The sequence below is a fragment of the Microtus oregoni genome, unplaced genomic scaffold (assembly GCF_018167655.1).
Source record: "Microtus oregoni isolate MIOR12 unplaced genomic scaffold, Mior012 000021F_ref0000039, whole genome shotgun sequence".
NCBI classification, from domain to species: domain Eukaryota; kingdom Metazoa; phylum Chordata; class Mammalia; order Rodentia; family Cricetidae; genus Microtus; species Microtus oregoni.
Genome location: NW_024543080.1, coordinates 27,541,602 through 27,559,811, shown reverse-complemented (window position 1 = coordinate 27,559,811; position 18,210 = coordinate 27,541,602). Strand labels below are relative to the sequence as shown.

Sequence of the window (18,210 nt, the reverse complement as noted above, 5' to 3'; positions counted from 1 at the left end):
GACGCTAGCCATGTTCTCGTTTTACGGCTTGCTTGCCATTCTTCTGTTCTTCACACTGTTTATGTACGGACCACGGCTCAGTTACTCTGGCACTTCCATTTTCACATGTGTTTAAGCTCTCCCTGAAAACTCTTTCGCTTAAGTGATTCTTTTTTAGTACTTAGGGAATGGTGGTCAACCTTGTTTCGGATCTTCAGGACGGGATTGGTTACCCTCTTAGAAAGTCCACTCTTCCATTTTTAAATGAAGCTCCGCCACATCTAGCTAGCTGCTCTCCTCAAAGTACAAAATAGGGTCTGGAGACAAAATTTGTCTTGGCAGATCATCTGCAAAGATCTGTGTTGGTCTCTGAACCTAGCCCATCCCCAGAGACATCATTGCCTGAGCCAGAACTGGCAGCTTGCCTTACCCTGGGTTGCGGTACATGGCTCTGATTCCAGACAGTTCTCTCCTAGACTCAGCCTCCCTCACGTCTTTGTCTGTTCCCACGAAGCACTCTCTGCATCTTTCCTTTCTCCTCTCCTAACTTTCCACTCTGTGACTCCACCTGCTGTCAACAAACTCCATGTTGGCAGAGCTCGTTTCTTACCCGGGGAGGCTGACGGATGATTGAGATTTACGGCTTGCTTTAAATTCCCAGGTTTTCCTAGTCAGCGGTTTAACCACAGCTCGGGATGCAGGTGATTTGTGTGATCCATCTTGTTTGACGTCTCACTTGACATTCTGCCTTTTTCACGACAGGTTGCTGAATGCTATAAAGCCAGGACTTGTTAAAAAGATCAATAGATTGCCTACCCCCATTGCAGGATTGGTGAGTATCCACAATTGAGATTTATTTTCCAATATTCCTTCACTCTAACCTAAGGGTCACGGCAATGCCGTTTATCACAGTTCTTTCCCGCAGTGTGTATTCTGCATCAGTGAGAACACATTGACTTCATTCCACTCAGAGGTTCCTTGAGCACGAAAAATTCCAACCATGTTCAGATGGCATTTTAATCATTGTTTGTATTTTTTCCCAAGAGGGATACAGTCCTTCAGTCTTAAAGAGGTAAATTTGTTCTGGGGTAAGAGGCTGATAATTTAGTTGAGCCCAGGAAGGGAATGTGATTTTAATTACATTTCCTCTTCTTGGTGCTTCACTGCGGGCCCCTTTCAGTGGAGAAGAGGGAAATGGAGGCCTTTCAAAAGGAAATAGCACTTTCATAACAAGGTGCTTCTTCCAATGTTAATCCAGCACTGGCTAGTTGTAAACCAACGCTCTCCAAAGAGGACTCATGCCAAGGCTAGCCAGTGTTTGTTACCTGGAGAACCATGCAAGAATGATCCCAGCCCTTCCAAGCCCACTCATGAGATCTGTAGAATTCACATGTTCATGTCACATCAGGCAGGATCTAGTATTCATATATTTTATGTGTTCTATAATTCTTGACAATCAGTAGTAGCCACTTAACTGATCCTACCCTTTTGTAGAAAAAAGGAAAAATGTAAAACAGGAAGATAACAAAATCTTAATTCTTGAAGGAGCTCCTACACACACACACACACACACACACACACACACACACGGTCTGCTAACGATTTGCTGACTGTTTCCTTGATTATCGCCTTCTCTGCCTGTGTTTTTGCAGGAAAACAATGAGAAAAATGTCAAGAATTTAGGCTGGCTCCTGCATAGGCCCTGCTGATTGTTTTAAAGTTTCTTAGTTATATCATGATGACTGGTTAAAATTAGATGTGACAAGAGGCTTTTGTGCTTGAAGGCTGTGGGGGTCCTGGTGGGAAGGCACGATATCAGCGAGTTGAAGAAACTGGATTCTTTTGTGAAGAACTGCCATTTCTGTGGATACATTTTCCTTCCTATATTGGTTGGTAAAGAGTTGGAGATTAGTCATTAAAATTCCACCTAATTTGTTTGTCAGATTTGTCAGAACCATGTAGCCAATAAGCTGATAAATAGGGAGGAGGATAGAGAGATACACTTCGGAAGAGTGGTTTTATATATAATTCAACAAAAGATATAATATATGAGTATTATTGATGTATCACATATGTTAGTATGTATGTACATCCATTATTTTAGAACTTTTTCTATTAAAGCCATCTTTTCCAGATGTGGAAGCCATGGTCTTTATGACTGGTGGGTTTCTGTTTGGCCTTGAGCCTGTGGCAGCCCCTGATCTTGCTGACCTTGGAGCTCTGGGGATTAGTGTCCCAGGAATAAGAGGAAACAAGGTGAAGGAGGCTCCAAGAAGCACTTGTGAGCCACAAGCAGCTCTGTGCACAGTAGCTAGAGGAAAGGGGCTTGGAAACCTTAATTTCCAATGCTAGCCATGAGTAGTTTCAGTAACATACATGCATTGAGAACATACATGCATTTTGATAGTTTTTCTTGGGGAATCATCATGTTGGCAGTGCATGCTGTGTGGTGTGTGCTTAGGGCTGGCTGTGTTTACATAAGGAGGCCAGAGTAGGACTTTGTGTCTTGTTTGGTTCCTCTTCATGTTATTGCTTCGAAACAGTTTGCTTCACAGAACTGGAACTTGCTGGGGTTTACAGACATCTACAGACATGCTTGGCTTTTTACATGAGTGCTGGAGATTTGAACTCAGGTGCCCACGATCGCAGAGCAAGCACTCTGACCCTTTGATCCAGATCTCCAGTCGTATTAGATCAAATACTGTTCTTTACATGTCTGGCAATTTGATGGAAGCATGGGTACTTGAACTGCCTTCCTGCTGGTATAGTTGACCTCTATTTCCCCTTTCTTTGTGTCTCCCCACTACCCCATGGTCTGGATCTTTTCTAGCTGATGCTTCCCTGCTTGTTTTCATTCTTTGTCACCTCTTCCTGACTGAATTACTATCTTCTGACAGTATTTACTATGTTAGTGTTAAATACTAAATAGATTACCCCTTAGTAGTGGAGCATTTAGAGAATGCTTTCCTGAGTATACTTACTGTCCCAGTAGTTAATGAATTCCTGGTCCTTCCTCTCTTTCTGGCAAAATCCTGTGCATTTATCAAGATCTAATGCAGAACCATCTGTGTGAACCCTGGAGCTTGCATCGTCTGTTAATATCTTTCCTTGCAGAATATGGAGGGCATCCCTGATATTGGAGAAAAGAGGTTAATGCATGAGAAAGATAAGCGTCGACTTTAAGTATACTCTGGAGAATAAAGGATGGCAACAATTTGAAACGGAAGGCCTGTAAATGTTTAGTATTTATGCTAAGACAGTGTGGCTTAAAATGCTAATTAGCTACGATCCCACATGCCAGTGGCATCAGTTGTCATATTTTTACATTAAAAACCACCATTCTGAAGAGTGTAAGACAAGTCCAAAAGAAGGCACATGCTGCAAAGCAGCAGACCTGGGCTCGTCAACATTGTTAATGTCACTTAAATGTACAGATGCTATGGTAGCATTATAACCGTTGGGGTAGGTTTGCAAATTTTTATATTAGCACAAAGACCAGAGGTTCAAAGAGAATTCTGTTTTGTAGGAGGAGACTCCAAATAAGCAATACATTCTAGATTGTTGCCTTTGTTTTAGTATATACATATTTGAGTGTGTATAATATATAATGTGTATATACTTATAACATATATGTATATATTAATATATATGTATATATACATATGTGTATGTGTGTATATATAAAATGGTTTTTCAAGGCAAGGTTTCTCTGTTTAACAGTCCTGACTGTCCTGGAACTCATTTTTGTAGACCAGGCTGGCCTCAGACAGAGATCTACCTACCTTTGCCTCCCAAGTGCTGGGATTAAAGGTGTCCAGTACCACTACCCAGCAAGTATATTTTCCAAGTGATATTTCCTTCATCCTCATATTCATTGTTATAGGTTGCTCACTAGAGATAATGACTCAGATACAGTTTATAGCCGATTGAAAATCTTTATTCCAGGCTGTGACTACACTTAGGTATTTGGGACCCAACTGTATCTCCAAATGTTTAAGGTAAGGGGTTTTCAAAAGCAAAAAACACATCCTGGTAATTTCCTTAGCAGCTGCAGGGGGAGGTTTTATGCAAGCAAGCAGTTTAGCAGAAACTGAGATAAGCAGTTAGCTCTAGGGAGTCCTGCACAAGCAGGCAGTTTAACAGAAGCTAAGGTAGCTGGGGTATCTTGACCTTGGGTTCCTAGAATAGAGTTGGGTAATTTTCCATGGAGCTCACCATCAAGGAGATCAAATTCTAGTTAAATGTTTAATGACTGCAATAAGAATACAAGATGGAGGAAACTCTGCACTGTCTTTTCCTGTCACATTCATGACACTACGCAAAAGGCAGAGAATACCTCAAATGTGCCTTAAGACTTCCAGGTCAGTGTGTACATTGCCAGGGAGTTGGCAGACCACCAACCCAGTGTTGATCAAGAAGTCTCAGGTCTCCTGAGAAGTGTGGCTGGAGGGTTTTCTGTGCTTAGAGAGGGCGTGGGGAGACAGTATATTTATATATGTGTGTCTCTGTGTGCTTATATCCATTATGTATGTGTGTGTGTCTCTGTGTGTGCATCTTCTAACGGCTTAGTGTTGAAAAGTCAATCTGGTAAGATGGGCCATTCACTCAACTGGAAGATAAATAGCCAAGTCTGTTTTCACATACCAATCCAGAATTGCAAACACATGCAGATTCACAGAGGCATGAATAGGTGTATTTTACCTCCCTAACTGTGGTTTTAGAGAGTTAAAGGGGCAAAGGTGTTAAAACAAAGTAGCTGAGAACCATTTCCTGGCAAGAACTCACATAGAGCCTGGATCCAGGTCTGGGTTCCTTCTGTAACGTTGACGTCTGAAGCTGCGTGGTGACTGCCTGCAGATGCTTGCATTCTTCTTTAGGTGTTAGTGAAAATGTCTGCTGCTGCCAGGGAGAAAGACCTCCAACTCAGGGCTTGGCCTACCAAAGATTCCTTTGTAAGCATCCCTTTGTCTGCCAGCTCATCAGTGTTACACAATCACGTTGCGTCCTGAAGTTCCAGTGAGTGGTCATTAGAGAAGATGTTGAAGGCCACTGCATGCCAGGGCCTTGCTTACCATGAAGTTTGTAGCTTGATCTTTTGGCTGTATTTCTATTTTAATAGTTATTTACATATGCATATGTGAAGTGAAATTAGAAATAGAGGATACTGGAGTTGCTGCCTCAAGTCCAGAGTCTTCTTAAAGCTATCTTAAAGTATTCATTTGGTTTTGCATCTGGGAACATGAGGATGAAACTGATTCAAGAGGAAATAGATGCGGACATGAGGGCATATGGTGTGTGTGTGGGGGGGGTATTTGACCCAGATTAGGAAAACAATATGAGCTGGGATGTGTGCTAACTCCTAGTGACCCTTCTGTTATGTATCCAAGTGTTGCCAGTTGAAGATGGGACAGATACGTGACAGATTATTGGAATTCTTTGAACAAGAAGAAAGGCAAAGTCTACTGTACCATCTAGTTACCTTAAACCACTCAGAAGTGATTTTATTTTATATTTTTTGCACAAGGGATGTATTTTTCTCTAGCCAAAGATACTGTTTCAAATATGGGTAGAGCTGAGCTTCCTGGAATGGCTGTAATGGAAGTTTCCAGAATCAGCAGAGTTCTGGGAGCTTTCAGAAGTCATCTGCAGTGGTTGATGCCTTTGAGGGAGATCAGAGAAGGGCTGGTTGATGGAAGGGCTGTTTTTGTCTGAGGTTTCTGTCCTGCCAGGTTCCCGTAATCGTTAAGTCCCAAAGAAATCGCACAGAGGTCTACATTAACTATAAACTGATTGGCCCATTAGCTCAGGCTTCTTATTAACCCTTAAAACTTTTATTAGCCCATTATTCTTGTCTATGCTAGCCACATGGCTCAGTACCTTATTCAGCAAGGCAGTCACATCTTACTTCTTCTGTGGCTGGGTCAGCACTGTGGACCCAGCTTTCCTCTTCCCAGAATTCTCCTGTTCTTGCTGCCTTGCCTCTACTTTCTGCCTGGTAGTCCTACCTATATTTCCAGCGTTTTATCAAAATACAATCGTCAGGGTACAAACCATTGTCCCACAGCAGGCTGTGGGGTCTTCCAGGCTGTAAGAAGATTAAACACATTGTTTTAGACAAAGGGCGCTTTGGGCAGCTCTTGAAAGCAGATGTGAAAAGCTTTATGCAAACTTCTTTTTAGGAAAAGGACAAGGAAGTAAATTTGGGCCCCAGGTGTTGGGGTGTCTACCAGCCCATGAGAAGTCTCCCTTAGAACCCACCTTGAGGTGAGCTCCCTGTACCAGCCCACTCTTCTGAAAACCTTTTCTTTGAGGTATATAGCCTATCACTTTTCTCAAAATTTCCAGGACTTACACCCTCCTCCAACAGTTTGACTCCCAGCATCCACGTGGTGGCTTACAACTGGCTATAACTCTAGTCCCAGGTGATCTGGCCCCTCTTCTGGCCTCCATGGACACCAGGCTTACCCATGGTGCACATACATATTACCAGACAAATACACATGTAAAATGATATTTTTTAAATATTAGGAAGTTTTGCTGAAGACTTTTAAAAAAAATTCATGATTCCACTTGCAGCATACCCCAAAAATTCCTGAAACGGCATTCTCTTCCGTTCTGTATGCATGCGTGCTCACATGTATGCATGTACACACACACAGTCAAATCTCACAAACGAGGAGGGGGGAGGTGGAGAGAGGGAAGGAAGGAGAGAGAGAGACAGAGACAGAAAGAGGGAGGGAGAAAAGAAAAGAAGGTAGGGAATGAGAACACAACCGTTTCAGGTGGAAGTCACAGTCCTTTATCCTTTAATCTCTGAAGTGGCAGTTCATTACCTCTGCCATGTGCATTTGATTAAAAGCAAGTCATTGGGTGTCACCCACACTCCAGTGAAGGAGGTGACGTAAGGGCTCGAATACCAGGAGTGATCCCTGGGAGCCTTCAGACGTCACGTGCCCGGGCAGATACTCCCCAGCGGGTTTGGTTCACCATGGTTTGACTTTACTATGATGAAAAAGTAATGCCCGTTCGGTAGGATCTACACTCTAAACTTTTCCTGGGCTGGTGGTGTGCAGTATGACATTTTACATCCTGATAGTGGCAGGAGCCATCGTTTCCAGTCAGCCATACATACATAAGCGTAAAAAACATGTGCTGTTGCGATCTGTGTCCCTGGGTATGGGGTTTGGTGGGGTAGATGTGTTAATCGCATATTCGATTTACAATGTGTTTCTCAGGACTTATCCCCTTTGTAAACAGAGGAGCATCTCTGCTGACCTGTAAGTCTCTCATTCTTCTGAAGGCATGTCCCTAGGGCCATAGGACTTGAAGTTTCCTGGGACAGTCTCTCTTATATGACACCCAACTTGTTTCCTTATTTTTTGTTTCTTTGTTTTTGATTTTATGTACATTGCGCGTGCACACACACACACACACACACACGAGATGGCTTGTTCTCTCTTGCCTTCCAAATGAGAATCCACTTCTGACATAAGTCATAACCTTTAACTTTTGGGGGACCTCCTTCTAGGAGGCAAATAAACAAATCTAACATTATAGGGTGCTAATGAAGTCTACTATGCAACAATGAACCAGGAAGGTGTGCTGACTTGAGATCAAAACCTGCTTTGAAAGGTGAGGTGTCGCCAGGGCTCCCATGAACACAAAGTACCCTGGAGTTGTAGGAAGGATGCTCTTGTGGGAATGGTCAAGGCGGAAGAGCTTCGGAACTGTGAGGGGCCAGTATTTCCGTGTGACAGTATGTAGCGCTAAGTGTCTCAGAGAAGTTGGTGTTTTGGAAAGTGAACCAGAAAGTACATTGAGGCCAGAAATGCCATCTACAGAGAGTTGGTCTCCTTTCCCCCGCACTGAGAGCCACTGAAAGCAAAGAACTTCGGTGCTGCGGAGAACTGTGCAGCTGTGTGCGGCTAGCCAGTTTTTATCTCTAGGACAAGATATCCGAGATGAAAAACCCGACAGGGAAAAAGGTTCTTTTCTGATTCATTTGTACAGATTTCAATCCAAGATCAGCTGACTCTGTCGCTTTGGGCTTGACAGGAGACAGGGAGTTATGGAAGTAGAGGTGCGTGGCAGAGGAGACACCTACCCACGTGAAAGCCAAGGAGCAAACAGGCAGAGAAGAGACTGGAAAAAACATATCCTTCAATAGCACAGCTCTAGTGACCTTTCTCCTCCCACTAGGCTTACCTCTTAAAGCCCACTCAGCTGTGACTTCATCGTTACGTATGTTGTCATACTCATGATTGGGTCACATCTTGGGGTCCCACCTCTTAATACTGCTGCGCTGGGGGCCAAGCTTTTAACACATGAACTTTCGGAAGACATTTCAGATTTAATCACCAACAGTGTGGGAAACCAATGGTGGGAAGAAATGAGAAATAAAATCATTTGATTAGGAGACAAGAAGTCCAAAGGAGAGATGATACACATCTAAGCCTCAATGAAGGCCAGGGGAACGGACACGGGAAGACAGAATTTGTCTCCAAATGCAATAAGCCATCATTTTTATAAGACATACCGTTTTTACGAGCCTAGCTAATAAAAACAACCTGCCGGTTCAATTATGACAATGCTAAGGCCCCGGCAGTGGAAAGACGCAGCTTTATTTCAGATGTTAAAAATATGTACGTGTTGGACTCGGTGAAACACAATAAATAATGCTAGGAAGATGACAGCTGTTTTGGACCTGAGCAACTTGGAGGATGCTAGTGCCATTAACAGGGATCATGGGAGCAGGGGAATGAGAGATGGGTTCCAAGAACAAAGATCAGTGCTGTTTTGGACACACTGACCTGGCTCTAAGAGACGCTCATGAGCAGCTGTCTGGCAGCATACAGGCCGTGTAGGGTTGGAACTCGGGGGAAATGACAAAATTTGGACTCAGTTAATGAATGAAAAATTTTGGCATTAAATCTTTACATTTAAGTATGGACAAAAACAATTTCTTTTACTGTAATCACAAACTGTGAATGTCCACCCACGTCCACTGGTAGTCTTGTCTTTAGGTGTGTTTGGCCAGTACTGAAAGGATTCAAGGAAAGGGGGAGAGAGAAAAGGGACTTGAAGCCTCAGGAGGAGTTGTCGACTGTGAGAGATAGATGTGAAATCAAGACAGATGGAGACTTTGAAAGTCCTTTGTCCGATTGGCTGACAACCTGTTGGGTAATCCCTGCCAAACTCGAGCTCTCAGCCTTTCTCCTACCCCTTGACTTCTCCTGTTAGTGCCAAGGGAGTGCCATTTGTTTGACCGCTGTAACAAGTGCCACACATGGGGAGCTTGAGCAACGGAAAAGTGTTCTTTCAGTTCTGGAGGAAGGTTAAGTCCAAGAGGCAGGCACCATGAGGCCCAGTTTCTTCTGAGTCTTCTTTTTCTTGACTGTGAAAGAGGCCATCTTTTGCCTTGTTACATGCTTGTCTGTGTCTACATGTCCACCTTTTTTTTTTTTTTGGAGGGGGAGTTGAAACAGGGTTTCTCTGTGTAGCTTTGGAGCCTGTCCTGGAACTCGCTCTGTAGACCAGGCTGGTCTCGAACTCACAGAGATCTGCCTGCCTCTGCCTCCTGAGTGCTGGGATTAAAGGTGTGTGCCACCACTGCCCAGCTGCATTTCTGCTTTTTATGAGGAGGCCATCCCAGCTTGGCTTCGGCTCCACTGAGAAGATCTCTTATAACTTAATGACCTCTTTAAGGTCAAACGTGGTCAAATTCTGCATTATGGGCAAGTACAATCTAGCTTGTGACGGTGGGTAAGCCAGCGACCTAAATTCTTACAAGTGCTGTGTGTGCGAGCCTCACTCACTGAAGTCGAATCGCCTCTTGGTATGCTGTACATTATTTTCCAAACTTGTTTCCATGATCATTTTGTGTCCTTGCAAAGGTGGGAGTTATATATAGACATTCTGTAAGCTTTTTCATCCTTGCCCCTAGGATTTTTTTCTCCTTCCTGTCTCTGGGGGAAGAAAAAAACAAACCCTTTCTTTGAAGAAAGAGCCCAGTTGTTGTCCCTTATCTTTCACTGGACAGAGTTCAGCAGCTTGTGACATTACATCACTTCCTTGCCTCTCCGCTTGGGAATAAACCCTTTAATTAGGACCTGGGAGGAAAAATATGTAAGAGCAGGAACACATATTCTGGTCTGCGTCTCACCTTGTCTTCACAGTCGTCTCCTACCTAAAGAAATCTCCATGAAACTGGCCCTTACCATAGACTTCCGTCTTGAGTTCATCTGAGTTCTATAGTCTGACAAGAAAAAAAAAATCTCCCTCCTCGCTCGAAGACGTCGTCCGAACAGTAGGCCACAGTTGGCTGAAATAACACTGCTCTTCCAGTGCGTCTTCCTCTGAGACTGTTTTTGTAGGAAGTTTGTCTTGGCAAGCATTTCAAAAGGATTGCTAGACACCTATCTGGTAATTAACTGGCTTCCCGCTAGAAGCTTGATTCCACCGTCGTCTAAAAGTGGACGGGAGCTTTAATTTCTCTCCCCCTTGCCCTCTCAGCCCTGTAAATACAAGGTAACTGGGTAAAGGCCTTGTGAAAAACTTGTGTTTCCAAAGTTCAGTTTTTCTTACCTTAAAGCTTCTGTTTGACTCCCATATAAAGCTTTTAAAAATATGCTAGCTGGTAGGCCTGGTGGCACAGACCTATGGTTCCAGTTTCTTGGAGTGGAGGATCCCTTAAAACTAGGAGTTCACGACCAGCCTGGAAACCAGCGAGACAGCCACCCCCGCCCCCGCCCCCATCAAAAGTGAAAAACAAACCCAGAAAACTTAAAATAAAAACAGCGCGGATGATACAATGTTGTAGAAATAGTACTTAACCTTAATGGGCCTCCTCCAGTGGCTCAGCGTGAGGGGAAAAAAATAGCAAAGTAGAAAACATTCTAGAAAGTTCCCGGCCAGAGCTCTTCACAACTGCCAAGGCCAAACCACAAGTTTCAGAAACAAGGTAAGTCCTGAGGAAGTGGAGGGGACATGCTGACAATGTAATGTGCTCTCCTTGGTGGCGTCAGGAGAGCTGGAAAAGAACACTAAGGGAAAATGAAGGAAATACGAGGAAAACCCAGAGTTTGGTTCACAGCTCTCTGCATGAATCTGCTCACCAATTGGTGCAGATGATCCCAAACATTGAGATTCAGGGCTTCGGTTGTACTGAAACTCTTTATTTTTGCAGATTTTCTGTAAATTTAAAAAAAAAATCTCCTAAAGTAAATATTTTACTTAATAAGTAAATGACAATCGCGGTAAAGGAGGGCACAGTGGAAGGACACAGGGAAGGGCCAGGAAACACAGCAGTTATTAATAAACTCTAAAAGCTGGCCTACCACGTGATATATTGGTGTCAATAAACGGCAGGATACTGGAGAGTCTGCTGGCCTATCAATCTAATAAACTTTTATAAGTGATGGATGGTCGCAAACACTGTGTTTTACAGCACCTGAAAATTCCAAACAGTAAATCCATACTCAGTATTTCTGCTCACATATTTCAGGGCCCTGTTTTTAGAATTTGCACAAAGGAATATTTCATGGCCCTGTATGGAGTTTTAATAAAAAACAACAGGTGGAAAATGGATTCTGCAGTAGCATGAGCGACTCTAACCTTAAATACTGGCACTTCAGAATGACACCAGCGGAGACTGTAAACACATGAATCACCCAGCAGCGTTGGATTCCCTTCTCGGATGTCATCTCAATTTCAAGCCCAGAGATTAAATGCCACCATTTAAATCCAAAACACTGAACGGATGTGATGAGCTTTTATGTTCATGGGGATTCACAGAGCGCATGGGGATAGTTTCCTCACCTATAAAACGGAGCAAATAAATCTCATCTTGGCCTTGTGGGACTGAGCAAGCTGACACACATTTAAGTGTGTAAGAAGATGGTGGATGTATGTAGTGTGTTTCCAGTAAACTGTAACAGTGTTTATTATTTATTAGGTGTGTGTTTGTTTCCATGGTTGCAAGACGAGGAGCCATCTAGCTTTTCAACAACACGGCTCTTTTAGAAATGGGGAAACTGAGTCACAGAAGGTGGTAACTGACCCAGGACCTTGCAACTGGTTTGTCTCAGAGTTGGAACTCCAGCCTTATGCCCTGAGCCTTCCTTCAATCCGATTCCAGAAGGGCTGACAGTATTGCAAACCCACTGTGTACTGGAGACTGTCACCTTGTAGTTTGGCAGAATTGTATCTGGGTCTTGGAGCTCAGGGGACACTTTCTCCTCTTCTTCCTCTTCCTCCAGGGAGCAGAATCCCGCCTCTCTCTAGCACTTCATTCTCCTCCTCTCTGCACTTCATTCTCCTCTCTAGCACTTCATTATCCTTCCCTGCATCAGCATCTCAGCTCCTGCAGCCTGCTCTGCTCTGAGCATGGCTCTGTGGGAGTGAGGATCTTGCTGGGCAGGAGAATGTAGGGGCATCTGGGCTGCTGTGAGGGGCTCACAGGAGGGGAGCTGTAGCTCCTGTCTCTTTGTGTGAGTCTGCTGGAGCTCCGTGAGAGTCTGAGGACGTGCTAGGGTGAGTAAAATCCGTTATTGGAAGTATATATGATGGATGGTCAGGGGAGAAGGAAGGAGGCTATGTTGATTTTTACGTTTAGTTTAAAATATTACTTTTTATGAGTATGGCTAAAGTAATTCCAAAGTCAATTTCCTGTCACTTAGCCCTTGATACGGGTTTTCACCTTTTACATCCCCTCCCCACCACCAATTGCTTTAACTAGGCTTTATCTGCTAAGCAGAATATTGCCTTTTCCTTTATGGTTATATAGTTAAAGGCACAGATATATTAATTTGTCAAACTCAGGAGGATGTTAAGAATCTTGTGAATGAGAAGCAGCCTTGCTGTCTTTTAAAGACTGGTGCTAACACTGCATCATTCCCGACAGCACCTGGTGCCGTAGAGAGATGCGACTACATACCGAGGAGGCACCTCTTCCCCAGACCTCTCACACTCTGCTCTTATCTCAACTGCCTTCCTTGCATTGTGGAAATCTCCTTTTCTGGCAGAGAAGAGGGAAATAATCAGGGAGAGAACCGGGCAGGGAGGCAGTGGTTCTGGATTCAAGGGCTGGAGAACCAGCCTCACCTCCCGGTCCTTGTCCATCACAATCCGTATTTATAGCAGGCGGAGAAAGGACCCGAGGTTATTCCTGAGCAATCTTCTAATAAAATCCCGTCAAAGCTGTCTGAATACTGACCGCTTCATGGCACTGGTTATCAAGGGAAGGAAATATCCCGTCATCAAATTTATGGGGCTGGATCGAAAACCAAATTGAAACAGCTTCGCGAATCCCCGTGGCAAAATGATTCATCTCCTTAGGGTTGGAAAATCTATTTATATCACCTTTATTCCGCCAACTCCTCATTTCCAGTCTCTCCCTGAACTCCTGTGATTTCTTTCATGGTGCCGACTAAACCAGTTATCTCCAGAATCTGACCGTTCTCCCTGGATCCTTCCAGCCTGGCTGATTCAGCAGCCAGGGGAGAAGGGGGCTTGTTCTGTACTGTGTAGGTGGGGTTCTTTGCGAGTCTCTGCAGCTGCATGGGACTTCAGAAATCTGTTTAAAGGTGTGAGCCACACTTTGCAACCTGCTTTCTTTCTCTGTGGCTGTGTTGAGTGTTGTGGATGGCTGTAGCTCTTCCAGCTTACTCAGTAAAGAAGGGACAAGAGTACAGCACTCCTTCAGCCCTCCCTCTATGACCGGGAAGGAAGGCACATGAGTGTCGCCATGCTTTTTCCTCCTTCCTCCTGACTTCATGGTTTACACTTCCCCTGTTCCGTCATGTCCCTAGCTGTCCCTCCAGCCTCTTTGCATGTCACCAAATGGTTCTTTGAGAGTCCTTGGAAATGGTAAAGGAGTGAGATTGTTTCCTCTGAGGACATGGAAAGTACCTGTTTTCTGGGCTCCCTCGAATCGCATGTGCAGCAGCATCTTCTGATGATTCGACACGTGAGGAACTAGAGAAGCAGTGAGAACTGCAGTGGCTACACAGGGCCAGCACTCATGCCAGCTGGGGCCTTTTCAACACCTGGTAGGTAATATATATTCAGTAGGTATTTGCAGAATGAGTATAATGCCTTCCCCATAACCCTCAGCCTTCCTAAAATCTGTCTTTCAGAAGGTGGTGGTATGTTTTGTTGGCAGCTGGCATTCTATACAGTAAGCTGGCCTAATCTGAAATCCCGAATTTTCAGCTTTCTGGCTGTATTCTGGCAGATTCCTTAGTTATTTGAAGTCTGGGTTTACTTGCCTGCAAAATGGGCTTGATAACTGTCATATTGGTTTTCTGCAAGGGCAGGAAAAGAAGAAGAGTAAGGGGAGGAAGAAGAGGTGAAGGAGGAGGATTGGTCAATGAGATGAACTTGGAATCCTTTGAGATTTTAGCTCTGAAGGTTAAGTGTGTGTGTAGGTGTATGCGTGTAGAGGTGTAGATGTGTGTGAGAGAGATTGAGTATGTAGTGTGTGAGTATGTGTGCATGCATTGAGTGTGAGTGTGGTGAGTATGAGAGAGAGAGAGAGAGAGAGAGAGAGAGAGAGAGAGAAGGGGGGGGGAGAGACAGGACACACAGAGAGAATTCTGATCATTCCTGAGTACTGACTGCACTTCAACGCAATCCAGGTCCTAAATCAGATGTCAGGTGGTCAGTTTTGGAACAGCCACCTCAGGTCTTAGCCCAGTGGATGCAACTGTCCAAACTCTGCAGGGTGTAGCAGACTGTAGGGTGCCACCAAATAATCAGACCAAGAAACCATGTCCCTTTTCCAGTGCTTTAGAAAGGGATGTCTTGTAGATCTGGAAGGACACAGTGTTTCTGTGCTCGTTCCTAGGCAGCTATAAGGTGTCTATGTATAGGGTGGCAAACCACAGTGCTCTGAAAATCGATACAAAGGAGAGATAAGGATGAGCCCTAGGTAATTGGTTCCAGGGGCCCCAAGACTCCTAAGATTTAAGAAGATGGCTTAATGAAGGCCAGACTCTATGGCTTCTGGTACTACCTTGGCAACTGAGCTTGTATTTGGTTCCTTCCAGAGCCCAGAACCTCCTATCTCTTGGGTATGTAAAATGTACTAATTTCTATCTGACTTCTCCAGTCTGTAGAACGTCTACTTTAATATGGCGTGTCCTTTTTGACATTGAACACCTTCAACAATGACTTGTACTTGCCCTTGACCCTGTTCCCTCTCCTTTGTGGATGTTTTATTCCTAGACGCGGTAGAGCTCTGAATTTGAGAGCGTGGTGGTTAATTTCCCCTCTGGTTTCTGTCTGGAAGCTGGATGAGTCCCTGGGATCTGCTGTCTGTAAGCAGTCATTTCTTCCCCCAGCAGCCATCTGCAAAGATCTGGAGGTTACGGCATGACTGGGGTGTGTTTTACATGGCTACAGTCAGCCTCTTCTCTCTGGTTCCCATGTAAGTTTTGGCAGGAATTTCTCCAGTCATGTTTGAGGGAGGTGCTGGAGAATGCCGTTGGTAAACAGCCCCCTGGCCATTGTTGGCTACCCCGCAAATACCATGCAGAGGACATCTTGAAAAGTTGCTGTGGTGTCCCTACCTCTCCAAGGGTTGAACCCAGGGCTGACCTTCGAGACCATGACCTCAGCCATACTTCTGGAGTAAGCAGTGGTCTGGGATTGCTCTGCTTTTCCTGGCTTCTTCTTGGCTTCTCTGGGCCAGAGCACAGAATCACTTTATCCTCATTATCTGTCCTGGGATTGTCACTCCAGCCCTGATTCTGCTGAAATCATTTTTGACAGAGCCTCATTTCGTCTTTCTTGTTCCTTTTCAATTTTATGCTACCAGAAAGCCTAACCAGCCTAGAAGTTTCCAATGTATTGATTTTTACCCACCCTGCTGCTTCTACATTTTCACTTGGAAATATGGGAAAACGCAGGCTATTCTTGGGCATTTTTTATCTACATAGATGGTACTGATGGTAGGATGTGCTCAAATTATTCAGTCAAGACAATTAAGTCTTTAACACGTTTACATATTTCTACCTACCCTCCCACCTGTCTACCTATCTACCCACCTGCTTATTTAGTAGTGACTTTCAGAAAGAAAAACGACCTAGGGGAAAAGTAATATGAGAAGACTGGTAAGGAAAGAAAAGTGAGAAAAGGTGAAGAGAGGAGAGAGAAAGGAAGGGACATGGGAGGGAGGGAGGAAAAGGGGAAGAAGGGAAAGCTGGCTGACCATTTTCCTCATTTCCCCCTTAAATACCCCTGCTGTTTTCTGACACTGACCCAGTTCTATTCCCTTTAAATAAATTCCTCTATTCTCTTAAAAAATATACACAGGCCTTTCCCCTACCTTATCATTTTGCAGACATCACTCCATCATAGGGCTCACATTTTGTCTCACTATGAGGGATACCGCTCTGCGTGCTTCCTTAGTGGGAGGAGTGTCTCACATCAGTGTAAGGGTTAACAGTAAGAAAGAAAACCTTCCTATGCAGTGCTTCTATAAAGGAACTGTCACACAGTGAAAACCAAAACTAAAGAAATTATGAGCCACTTCTTGTAATAGTCCTGAAGAATTACCTATTACCAATTACCACATATATTGACCAAGGGATCCATTGACTCTCAAGAAATAATGAACCTCTGTTATCATCAGTGTGTGCTTTTGGGGTGAGTAATACCTTGATTTGAAGAAAGCTTAATTGCATCAGATGTGTGAAGGAGAAGGTAACATATGGATCTTTGCCTAAGAGATTTGGATGCCGTGGATCCAGCACTTTCTTCTCTAGTGAGTGTTCCAGGACAGCTGGTCGACCTCAGGGCTCAGAATGTCTGATGGTATTTAGTTTTGACTATAAACATACACATGCCATCTTTTAAAAGAAACATGTTGATCTATAATTGTGCATGTAAATTCAAGGATATAAAATACGTAAATTATGTGTGTGTGTTCTTTGATGTCCCAGGAAAAGTGTTCTCAAACCAAAGTCTAGATCTCCTGGTTGTTAGTATTCATTTTCTAACATGTTTATGATTCCAAGTCCACCTGCCAATCTAAACCCAGTGGAGAGGCATCCTCTTGGCTTCAATAGACCCAAACACCAGAAACAGATCTGTTGTTGTTGGTTCCAAAGAGGGTAGCACTAGGAAAGGCATTCTTCCCCCATTTGTCCAATCTCTGGTACATTCCTGTGATGAGGTTACAACTCAAGACAGGCTGGACAAACTCTTCAGGGAAGCAGACTCAGCATACCATATGGACCTTATCAAAGTGCTCCCCAAAATATCACAGAGCTACAGAAAGGGTGGCCTCATTGGAGCAGTTCTGTTTAAACTCATCCAACCAAAAGATGCTCTTGGGCAGGTGACTTCAGCCCTTTGGCCTTGGGCTCAGCAGCCATTTCCTGCTCACATTCGTCCAACTCCCCTTCAGGAGCTGTGGCAGCTGCCTTTTTTTTTTTCTTCTTTCCACTCAGCCAGGGGTTTCTTTTTCTCTTCCCATGAACCCTTTTCTTTCCTTGGGCTATCCTTTTGAGGCTGGCTACTGCACACTTCTTAGTGTCAAACTGGGCCATCTCTTCACACAGCTTTACCTCCCCCATGACACCCATAACTGGGACTGGTTAGTGTATGTGAGGAACCAACATTTGGTATTGGAAAGGTCTAGCAAAAAGAAGATTCTAAGACTTGTTTATTGAGCCACGGCAGGATACAGACAAGTTTGGATTCAATAAGTGTCGCTTATTGAAGAAAGGTCCTTATCTTCCAGTGTGTGTCCATCAGCCCCAGAATTCACATCCTCTCCTCCTTTGCACTTCCAGTGGCCTGTTGGTTGCGATGCATGATGCCCAGATGGGGGTTTGGGGCGGGATCACCCTGGTGTTCTTGTGTGGCTGGAGGAACCGTGTTCCTATTGACAAAGCTTACCCACTGCACCCCGTGAGCTGCTGCCCCTGGGTTACTTTTCCACAGCTCCTCCTTGCTCACATAGTAGGCAGTGGCATTGCTGCCAAGCACACAGAATCTGTTGTTACCCTCAAATGGTAGAACCTTGTTGGGAGAAAATTTGTAGAGAAGCTCAGGCAGGGGAACAGTTGGTTTGACCAAAGTGGAAGTGGAATGGTATGGAGAACATGTAGACCTGAGTCCCACTGTACTGAACAGCAGTGAGGGCCTGAAAATACCCCTATACCCCACCCCAAGTTTTCAGAATATGAGTACAGGGTCCTAGCCACCATGGTGATTCTGCAGGGA

General features: G+C 44.3%; 1 protein-coding gene across 8 annotated transcripts in view; it reads left to right on the top strand.

Moving 5' to 3' along the window:
• Limch1 (LIM and calponin homology domains 1) overlaps positions 1 to 18,210 on the top strand; it is a 317,259-nt gene that overhangs the window by 155,043 nt on the left and 144,006 nt on the right. For all 8 annotated transcript variants that reach the window (XM_041671170.1, XM_041671169.1, XM_041671162.1 and 5 more), the window contains exon 3: positions 742 to 811. In XM_041671170.1, the coding sequence (XP_041527104.1) occupies positions 742 to 811 (70 nt within the window). The remainder of the gene's footprint in view (positions 1 to 741; positions 812 to 18,210) is intronic.